At 31.5% G+C, this 11,780-nt stretch overlaps 2 protein-coding genes across 2 annotated transcripts in view; one reads left to right on the top strand and one right to left on the bottom strand.

The window, feature by feature from the left end:
• Window positions 1–491: 491 nt before the first annotated feature.
• On the bottom strand, window positions 492–4,531 carry LOC138373231 (probable E3 ubiquitin-protein ligase bre1). The gene is made up of 3 exons (XM_069339267.1): window positions 3,113–4,531; window positions 1,956–2,193; window positions 492–787 (listed from the first exon to the last, which is right to left on the bottom strand). Exons 1-3 carry the CDS (start codon window positions 4,529–4,531, stop codon window positions 492–494), a joined length of 1,953 nt encoding a protein of 650 aa, XP_069195368.1.
• A 3,842-nt stretch (window positions 4,532–8,373) lies between these two features.
• Window positions 8,374–11,780, top strand: part of LOC123761180 (uncharacterized) — a 61,704-nt gene continuing 58,297 nt past the window's right edge. Inside the window, exons 1-2 of the mRNA XM_069339266.1 lie at window positions 8,374–8,488; window positions 9,414–9,470. Of these exons, the coding sequence (XP_069195367.1) occupies window positions 8,374–8,488; window positions 9,414–9,470 (172 nt within the window). The remainder of the gene's footprint in view (window positions 8,489–9,413; window positions 9,471–11,780) is intronic.

The following is an 11,780-nucleotide window of genomic DNA, read 5'->3' as shown; positions in this document are numbered from 1 at the left end:
CAACTACTACTATTTTCTAATTGAACTGTCCATTCATGCTTATTTTGTAAAAGCATTTTCTGGGGGAAATAAGCCACCACAATGCAGTTGTGGTCCAACAACATTCAGAAACCGGTTTCAAGGTTCTGCTATACAGGCATTCCTCATTTTTTTCTCCAGTCTGTGTGATGTTATCCATGATGGCTTCGGTAAAAAAAAATTGATAACTTCCGAATGGTCTGAACTACTTCTATCTTCCATTTAGCATCTGTCACTTCGACATCTCTTTTTGGGAAGTTGCGGAGCTGTGTAGTAGCAAATAAGAAAGACATTAATATATTCTCTACCGAATAAATTTTAACAGAGCATAGGAATTCACTAATTTAAAAAACTTTTAATCACAAAAAAAATAAATAACGTACAACTGAAATTAAAAGGATTAATTTGAGTCCATCCTAGACTAACTAGGTCAGACCTAAAACGTCATAATTTTCACTTATTAGTAAAGTTATTTACAAAAACATAACTGTGCCTGTTGTTGTCTCCTGACCGAAGACACGTTCCTCCACATTCTCCTGCTTCTCCCATTCCTCCCCTGACTTGGTGTCATCATCTCCATCTGAAGACCATGGCCATTTGTTTTTGCTGGAATCAAGCTTCCTTAGTGCCTTTTCTTTCTTCTTCTTCTTTCTCTTTATGGCCTTATTTAGTACCAAGCCCTTCAGTTTGTCAATGAACCGGTCACTTTCGAATGAGTCTGAGGACGACGATAAAGACGACAATGAGGAAGAAGATGACCTTGCTTTTACTGTTGATTCAACCAAACAAGACATATGCTCAAGTAAGTGTATAAGGTGGGTGGTAAGCCTCAACAGATGCAGCTTGGCCTCTTTCAGCTTGTTCTTTTGCTTCCATAGTTATCTCCCGCAGCCGCCAGTCTCTAGACCAACTAACACCTGCCCTGACTCCGAAACCCTTCATCAGTTCGGAAACAAGGGGGGGGGGAGGATTGAGGGAGGAAAGAACGAATAACAATAAATTAAAATTACTATTATAATTGTGTTTTACTGTAGTATAATGAATAAAAAATCAATCTCTAAATGTCAATTTACCTGAAAGAGACAAATAATTACAAGTCAATCATTTTACACTATGCTCTCTTTATATGTTTCCAAATGGCTTAGGAAGTGGTATATTCTGACTTGTTCCTTCAGCTGAGATAGCTGGCTGTACCTGATCATTGCGTACATAAGTAGTTAATGTAGGTACTATAACAATAAGAAATAGGGTGTGTGGTTTTTATGATTTGATTCATAAACTGAACTGGTAAGGAATTGATTATTGAAGCTTGTTGTTATGTAATTCTTGCTGGACTAGATGACTGCATATAGATCAATAGTTATACTGGAATGACGCCCGCCACTACCCTGCTGAATGATAAACTGCTTTATTCAGTAGACTGTATTGAACCTTACTGAACACCTGACACTGGAGCTGGAGAGAGAGAGCAAGGGGTTGTGACTCTTAAATAGGCAGAAATTCTCCTTTTATACCACCATCCCATCCCCCTCCCTCCACCATAGGTTGCTGAATTAATACAAGTAATTTTAATTAATATTTTCTATATTTTTACTAATATAGGCCGATTACTAAATTCAAATTCTGATTATTTTGTTACATCATAAACACATAATTTAATGGATAAGTAGTATATAATCAAAGGCTGAATGTTTTCTTAAAATCTTTCTATGCTCTCTCTCTCTCTCTTTTTGGAGTTGAGTTAATTTGCCTACTCCCCGACATGCTACTCCTTTTTTTTAATTTTTTTTATTATTCAACAAAAAAAAATCCTTTTTATCATCCTTCTTTTCGTCTAGCATTATTACATCCTCTTCTATTTCCTTTTCATCCTCCTTCTATTCTTCTAGTACTATTGAACTAGTGTCATTTATTGGTTTAATATCCTCCTTCTTTACCTTCAACTGATGAACTGGTGTCATTTATTGGATTAATATCAACTTCCTCTTCCAATTGCTTTCCATCTGTTCCTCTCCTATTCATGAACTGTTTTCCTCTTTGATTCTTTTTCAGAGTCATTATTTCATTTTTTCGTCTGTCTTGGGTATTTAATTTTGATCGTTGTTTGGTGTCTTTTTGTTTTGTCCCCGAATCTGTTGTTTTATATGTTTTTGTTGTTTCCTGTGATGAAACTTTCTGAGAGGAAACTGTTTTTAAAATGATTTCATCGCCGATTACATTTAAATACTTCTTTATTATTTGTGTTTCAATAAACCATTTCTTTTCTTGTTCAATATCATCACTGTTCAATAATGTAAGTAATTTTAAATTGTTATCCTTGTTATCAATAGACACTATTTGGTTTTTGTAAATTTCATCGTCGTTAATGTTAATTTTTTCTCCAATCAGTGTTAAACCCTTAATATTATATATAATTGGAAAAACAGAGGGGGTTTTAATAGCTTTCTTTATATTTTGGGAGTTTAATAAAGTTGTTTTCATAGTATTGATGTCATATAGGTTTTGTGAAAAATGTAGGTTTAATTGAATAGAAGGCATAAGAATTTTATCTTTTATTACAGTAACAAGATTTTTATAGAACTGGGCGCAGAATATAAATTTAGAAATATGATTCGAAAGAGAATAGAATAATTGTTTCATTTCATTTTGGGCAACACTATTCCTACAAAATATTTGTTTTACTTTAATCTGATCGAATGCTAATAACAAATACTTTTTTCGGCACTTCTCTGCTAGGTAAGCATCGAGTTCATTAATAATAGTTCTGATAATAGAGGTGAACTTTTCTACTAGAGTTTCATCATAGTCTGAAAAAACGTCAATTGTATTAATCATCGACAAATGTATTTTCGATTCTTTTAATTCAGAAGTCATGACTAACATTTTAGAATTCATTTCTTTATTTTTTTTGTTTTAATATCGAATTTTCTGATTCCTGCATTTGTTGAATGGCTAATATTCCAGTAGTATCACCATATGACTTGCGAATCACTTGCAAGATAATTACATAAAAGTGTTTTACATTTCGTATGCTAAAATCTTTTTTAATTTCATTCTGATAAATTGTATATATAACTGTAATAAAAGTATATACCTTTATAACTTCATAATTTGTTTCTTTTGTATATTTGTATAAATCCACAAGTTGTTCTATTATATTTTCTTTAACTAAATCCATAGATGCAAGTTCATCTACTAACATTTTAGCCAAATAATTTGGTTCTTGTAACTGACGGTTTAAAACACCATTTAAATCAACATAAGGCATTAATTCTTTTTGGTGTTTTTTTACTATTTCATCGGTAATATTAGTTTTGAAACTATTTAGTATATGATTAAATAACCCTCTTTCTTCCTCATTAGTAAATAATATATTTGCTATATTTTCCGGTTGTAGATCATTATTATAATTACTACTGTTAATAATTTCATTTAACTTAGCAAATCTATTTGTGTGTTCTTGCCGAATATAATTATTGTGTTCTGTATTAAAATGATCAATAATCTTTATTATTATTTCTTCAATTAGTTTAATTGTTTCACTTGAATAATTATTATTTATAAACAATATATTTGAAAAACATTTAGTTATATCATCATTTGATAATATAGATTTTTCTAAAAAATTATTAAATAATGTATTATTAAAAATATTTGTTGTATTTATATTATCCAATAATTTATTATATTTATTTAGCATTTGGTCCTGAAGTTGTTTATAAGTTTCTTCTTCTTGTTGATGTTTCTCAAGTTCTTTTGTTTGGAGTGATAATAACTCCTCCTCATATTGCCGTCGATGGGCTTGTTTTTGTTCCTCAAGTTGTTTCATATAGGTTTTTTCTAGTTCATGTTTTTCATAGTTACATTTCTCAAGTTCATTCTTGTAAGTTTCTTCTAGTTGATGTTTTTCATTAAGCCGCTTTAGATTCAAAAATTCTATTTGTTGTTGTTTTTCATTTATTTCTCGTTTACAAGTTTCAGTTATATCAATCTTTATTTTTTTATCACTTTCGCAATCGTTTAAAGAAATCCTTAACTCGGCAATATGTCTATAACTTTGAGTTAATTCTTCATTTATTCTATTTATTTTTTGTGTTTGTTCAGATAATTGTATGGCACATAGTTGTAGTTTTTTATTGAGTTCAACATTTTTAGATTTTATTTCGGTATTATTTGAATTAGTTAGAATATTTAACTGTTCAATTTGATTACCTAATTCTGTTATTTGTTTGTCTTTTTCTGTTAGTTGTTTGTCTTTTTCTATATTTCTATTATCTAATTCTTTTATTTGTTTGTCTTTTTCCTCTATTTTATCTTCACATTCTTTTAATTGACCTAAATACATTACTTGGGTTTTCAATTCTTCTTCATATTTATTGTTTTCAATTTCTATTTTGTTTATCATATTTTTTTGTTTTTCTATTTCAGTTGTAAACTTGTCAACTTGTTTATTTAAGTCGATTATTTCGCGTTCTTTTTCTGCTATTGCAGTCTCTAGGAAATTTTTTTCCATATAACACTCATCATATTGTTTATTTAATAAAGCTATGGTTTCCTTTTGTTGATATTGACTTTTAATAAGAGGATATGTTTTAGTTATTAATTTTATGTATCGATCAGACAGATCAAATAAATGAAACAATTTATTTAGTAATATGATTGTTCTTGTTTCATCATCATCTTTAGCAGAAACATTTTTTAAATAAGTTTTTATATTTATACGTTCTCTTAAACCTGAGGTCCCATCCTCAGGGAAATGTACCATACTCAAGATTGTTTTAACAGTTTCACTCATTTTTTATGGGGTGAGAAAAAAATACCTATTTTGAAGTCCAATGTTAATTTTATCTTATTGAAATGAAATGAAACAGTCCATCAACCAATGCACATTATATTGAATAGGACATTCAATGTTGATTTTTCAGTATTCAAAATAATTATTTCTTGGATAGTATATTCAACACCAAGTCTGTTCAATGATTTTCAACATTGAATACATGACATCATAATTTTACATTCTCTCGAATATTACGTTTCTGGACTCATAATCGGGAACCATATCAGGGAGTCCTCCTGCTCTTCCTCCTGTTTCTTGTTCTTCTTCCGAGACTTCCACATTGATATTAAATTTAATGCTAGCAAAGGTTTCTGAGGAATTAATGTTCTTAGCCACCATTTTACATTCCACCTCATTATTACCATCTTGAAGTTCAAGTTTCATTACCACAAATGGTGGTAATGAATTTTCTTTTATTGGAAAATCATACTTAGAGAATCCCTGAATAAATATATCTTGACTTGCCGCATGCGTACATGATATCCACAATTTGTCCATGTCGAATTTTTTCTTTTATTATGTGATTTGGCCCGTACTGCATTTATATGGTTCTGTAATGTAACATCTTGTATTTCACTTTGATCTGTATAAACATTAGGTTTTAAATCATGAATCTTCCAAGGAAATATTAAAATAATTGGATTTTTGGTATAATATCCCTTATCGTAACTAGAATTTTGCCATACATAATTTGCGTTATATGAGACAATATTATTATATAAATATCTGTGGATTTTATTGTAATTTAAAAGGAAGCTATTAAAAGGCTTAATGATTGTATTCTCACTTTCGATTCTATTCTTAGGATTATACGAAATTGTTGGTTTAGGAATAATTACAAGACCTTTATAGGTATTTATATCTCTGATAAACGGGGAGAATAATGATTCCAACTTTTGAGATGATTATATTAGATTCTTCAGAGGACTCTGTTGTTGTTGTTGTTGTTGAACTGATGGTGGATTGTAATGTTGTTTCTTGAAGTACTTCAGAGGACTCTGTTGTTGTTGTTGTTGTCGTTGAACTGATGGTGGATGGTAATATTGTTTCTTGAAGTACTTCAGAGGACTTTGTTGTTGTTGTTGTTCGACTGATGGTGGATGGTAATGTTTCAGAGAATTTTGTTGTTGTTGGACTGATGGTGGATTGTAATGTTGTTTCATGAGGAAGTTCAGAGAATTTTGTTGTTTGACTGTTGATGGAATGGTATGTTTCTTGATTGGAGGACTCTGGAAACGGATCATGTCTGATAGCCTTACTGACATTGATACGTTTTCCGCGTAAATGAATAATTATTATAACGACTACAATTAGGATTATAGCAACTAAAATTCGTATTAACCCCATTGCTACTTTTATCTTTTTTTCATATTGTTTTTTAGTTATAATAAATTCATAAAAAAACTATTTTAACAAAATATCAAACATATGCTTGTTTGAACCCCCCAAAGCATTGATTAACAGTTATACATATAATTTTTGAACAATAAGTTTTACAATTAGACCAGCAAATATTGTTATTATAAACAACGCTATGAACAATAAACTGAACTATATCATCTGATAATATTAAACTATACCTGTCTTTATTATTATTATTATTATTATTATTATTATTATTATTATTATTATTATTATATATACATTTGTTTCTTTAAAAAAATAGAAGTTTAATAATAATGGAAAATTGCTTTTTGTTAGCTTTTAATTATATGCAAACTTTTTCTGAATCGAATGGATATGTCCATAAACGACATATCCTATACGAAGCCTCTGCTTCAGTAGTAAATATGGCTAATGGTTATTGTTATGTAGATAAATTGGTCTTTCATTTTCCCTTCAAATGCATTGATAGGTATCTAGATATAAATACAAAAACGAACAAAGATGAAATGACAGATGAAGAATTAAACCAAAATCAAGAAGAATTAAATAACTTAAGCGAATGTCTAGAAACTCTGGTGTCCAAATATGATATAAAATATGTCTGGGTCTATGGAATTAATCAAATCTTATTCCAATTACCTGTTTTACAAAATCTGGCAGTCTTCGATATCCGAAATAAGAACATCCACACATTTGGAGACAAAATAACAATAAATAAATCTTTCAATGAATCTCGAAATGTATTATACCGTCGGGGTAATATTTATACATTTCCACCAGTTTTACATAGTATTACAAATCTTTGTCATTTACTCGCCCAAAATTTGATTAATGGATACCAGGATTCCACAAAGAGTATTACCTTCAATACCACAAACAAAAACAGCAATAATGATCTACAGTGTAATTTTCATTTAGAAGATGAGAGTAGTTCAACTTGTGCTTGTCTGTTGAATGAAATAAACCGCCTTACTCTTATGTTCATATCGGTTAGTCAAGAGCTATATACGACAGAATATAAAGACTACATTAATAGTAATCATAGGGATAAGGAACGAATGTGCCAATATATAGCTGAACGTGAAGTCGAATACAAACTGCAAGCGCTGTTGCTCAGTATGGTTTGGCCCGAGAAAATACATTGGCAATGTAGGAGAAACGTAAATGGAATGGATGTAGGCGTAACAATTCTAAACTCTCCTGTTAAAAATAAATATAACTGGATTCAATGGGAGGTTAGGAATTTTAACAAACACATAATGAAGCAAACAAGGGTGAATCATCAAGATTCATATATCATAGCAAATTTTCTGATCTTTTTAGGGTATGAAGAAACACATAATATACATAAACTATGATAACAACAATCCTGAAACATTTCTCAGGCTTTGTGATAGAGAATCTGTTAACTTGATTTTGTTATATTATAGCTTCCCAAAATTACAAAATATATATTGTATAATATACTAATTAAAGAAAAGAGAGAGAGAGAGAGAGATTTGTTTTGTATTTCCAAACAGCTTGATTTCAACTTAAAAAAAAAAAAAAAAAACTTAAGTTAATATTTAGGGGGGTAGAACAGGAAATTCATTGGATGGCATCTAAAGCTTTTTTTTTTAATAAAATGGTGTTCTAAATCCTCTAATGCTAAGAAGACAATACAACTCTAAATTATTTTCAAATGCATGAGTTAGGAAAGAACCTGGGACATTGTTTAGCTTAATAATACGAAAGATGCAAGAATAGGATTTTTTCAATGGTCACAAAGGGTTGACATGTTTCATTCCATATTAATTCCACTGTATTTTTCACTAAATAAAAGTGTGCATGTTTTTATTTTTTTAAATTTTGCCTTGGTAATTATTATTCAGTGTATTCAGTGTAGGTTATCGAAAGGGCAGGGCTGTATGGGACATATGTTGTTTTCGTTGTGTTTGTGAATTGGCTAGATAGTAATAAGTACCACATAAAAGTCCCGGTTCTGACTAATAGCTGGTTGCCGGAAGCACTGTGTTAGCTGAGCCACATATATAAATATCCGTGGCCACTCTCACTACATTCACTAACGGACGGCCATCCAGCCAGCCCACCACACACACTTTGCTGCCCTTCCAAGAAAAAGTTGTACGAAGATGCTTTCCCAGATTAACCCTAGGCAGAGACAAGCTGAGTTGAATAAAACCTTGAAAAAAATGGAAACACTCTTGAAGAAGAAAAAGAAAGAGTTGTTTTACTTCAAGAACGAGCGTAAGATGTTAACACAGAAGAATGTTGTTATCTACCAGAAGTTTCCACCAACCAACAAGAGAGTGAACTAGAAAATAGAATATATAAGGGGGGGAAGAAAAAGAAAGAGTTGTTTTACCTCAAGAACGAGCGTAAGATGTTAGCACAGAAGAATGTTGTTATCTACCAGAAGTTTCCACCAACCAACAAGAGAGTGAACTAGAAAATAGAATATAGGGAGAGAGGGAAGTGCGATTGCCTTTTCCACTATTATTAAAGTTTTATAATAAATAAACATTGTTTATTTGAATGCCTTAATGTTTGTTTGTGTAAGTGTGTGTGTGTGTGTGACAGATTTAACCTTGTTTGTGTTAATATGCTATAAAGTTTGTGTGAAGAGGCTCTGGGAAAATGAAGGAAATCAACCATTCCAATATATATATTTTTCCAACTACATACATAAATACAATAATTATATTATAAAAAAAAAGTACCACCCAATTTAATATCATAAAATTGTGTAGTGAGTACAATAGGGCATGAATGATAGATACTACTACTAACCTTAAATATGGCACGAGCCAAGTTTAATTAATAAAGCTTAGGTAGGGGAAAATCAACAGGGGTGGTCACGGCATGTGGCACTTGGGTGGCCACAGCAATAATAACAATTGAGTTGGCCCACCCACATCGGGTGGCCCTGGATGAATTATTAAATAATTAATCATCAGTGGGGGGCCATTTCTCGATATATATTTTGTAAAAATGTAAGGTCCTCAATGAAAGCATTATCTAATCGAGACTTACTAATAGACTCTTGGTACAAGATAGCAGCTGGTATGTCTTCATGCCTGCAAAAATAGGCTGCCGAGTGCAAATAATGAGGATAATTTGAATAATGACGTGCTACATGTAAGTGTTGATTATACCTTTTTCTGGGTATCAGGTAAAAAGGACAATCTCGACATTGACAAGCATTACCCAACAGCCCTACATCTGGTCGGTATTTCTTATACACTTCTTCAAAAGTATCATTTGTTACCTGAACTCCTTGTCCAGAAGCCTCTATTAGGATTTGTGGCCTTGTCATGGGGAGCACAATTTCTCTGTGCGTTGATAAATATTCCTGCAACCACAAATCCTTTTTATGTTGAACAATTATATTTTCAAATTCATTGTAAATATTGAGACAATTCTCCTGGTGAACCCGCTGAGTCACTAAAGCTTGGACGTTATCACTAACATTTGAAGTTAGCCGTTCACGAGAGTCTCTATACTGTAGGGCATGTGCAGTATAAATAAACAGTTGTGTTCATTAAACATATTGTCAATAACCTGTTCCTTTAGACCAACTTCTTTAGCAAAAATTCGCAATGAAAACCAAGATATATCTCCAGCCAGAAAAACATCCCGTAGCTTATAAATAAATAAATAAATAATTGTTTATTTAGGTAAGGTACATACATAAAGAGATTTTACAAAGTTTGTTAGATTAATAGATAGAGCTAGTACATACAATTCCTAAAGCCACTATTACGCAAAGCGTTTCGGGCAGGAAAAACATTAATGACTAAAGCTTAATACAAATGGGTAAAAAGAATAAAATGTGTTGAGAACAAATAAAAATAGAGGTAAAAGAGGGGGGAACATGGCTGTAAAAGCAGCACAAATACAATTACAAATATTTACAGAAAATTACATTCAAACAGCGTTGTTTTGAAAAAAACAAAAAACATACATGGGTTGACAACAGAGGGGTAAGGTAGGTTACAGGGAATTTATTAGGTAGTGCTTCGTTTTTATCTTTTTTATTTTATTTATTTATGCATATACAAGAATGTACATAAGGAATGTGAGGATACACATATGGTAATTACAGTCTTGTAAAGCCACTACCACGCGCAGCGTTTCGGGCAGGTCCTTAATCTAAGAACATTTTAAGGAGGTAAAATACTTGCAAAATTTATAGACAAAAAAATGATAACAGTTACATGAAATGAAAAAAAGGAGATGAGAGAAAATTGTAGGTACAGTATATTAAAGCACATAGGTAGCTAAGATTGATTGCAATGACAGCTTGAATGGTAGTTGACAAAAATTGGTAGTCACAATACAGCATATGGCTAGCACATAAAAGAAGACAGCAATGAACACAATGATAAGGTTGTTTGATATTACATAAAAATTAGGAGATTGGGTAACACTAGGTACAGAGCAAATTTAAAGCTCAGTGTAGAAAACTAAGAATATGAAGTTAGGTACTTTTTGGTTTTGCTTTTAAATAAGCAAAAGTTTTACAGTTTTTCAATTCACTAGGGAGTGAGTTCCATAGACTAGGTCCCTTAATTTGCATAGAGTGTTTACACAGATTAAGTTTGACCCTGGGGATATCAAAGAGATATTTATTTCTGGTGTGGTGATAATGGGTCCTATTACATCTGTCCAGGGAGAGTTTCAGAGCATGGTTTGCATTTAAGAACAGGGTTTTGTAAATGTAGTTGACACAAGAGAATGTGTGGAGGGAATTAATATTTAGCAAGTTTAGGGATTTAAACAAGGGAGCTGAGTGTTGTCTGAAAGCAGAGTTAGTTATTATTCTGATAGCAGATTTTTGCTGTGTGATGATGGGCTTAAGGTGGTTTGCAGTGGTAGACCCCCATGCACAGATACCATAATTAAGAAAGGGGTAGATTAGTGCATAATATAGTGAGAGGAGAGCAGAGTTAGGAACATAATATCTGATTTTGGAGAGTATACCAACTGTCTTAGAGACTTTTTTAGTTATGTGATGAATGTGGGTGCTGAAGTTGAGTCTCTTGTCTAGGAATAGGCCAAGAAACTTGCCATCATTTTTATTACTGATGTTAATGTTGTCTATCTGTAGCTGAATTGCATTTGATGATTTGCTTCCAAATAAGATGTAGTAAGTCTTTTCGATGTTTAATGTTAGTTTGTTCGTTGACATCCATAAGTGGACTTTTCTTAATTCATTATTCACAACATTATTTAGTGTATGTGGGTTGAGGTTTGAATAGATAAGGGTAGTATCTTCAGCAAACAATATAGGTTTGAGAATATTAGAGACATTAGGCAAATCGTTTATATATATAAGAAATAGAAGAGGAAATAGAAGATAATCTCAGGGAACACATGTGTCAACTAAAATGTCTACTATGTGCTGTAGAAGCACAAACTCTTGTAATAATTGTAATATGTATGTTCAATATATTTATATTTAAATTTTTTTTGTTTTCTTTTTCTTTTTTTTTGGCCAATTTTTTTTCTCGTTTGTTATCAAGGGGATTTGCATGAA

The sequence above is a fragment of the Procambarus clarkii genome, chromosome 41 (genome assembly GCF_040958095.1).
Source record: "Procambarus clarkii isolate CNS0578487 chromosome 41, FALCON_Pclarkii_2.0, whole genome shotgun sequence".
Lineage (NCBI taxonomy): Eukaryota > Metazoa > Arthropoda > Malacostraca > Decapoda > Cambaridae > Procambarus > Procambarus clarkii.
Note: the sequence above shows the minus strand (reverse complement) of the source record. Positions and strands in the feature narration are given on the sequence as shown.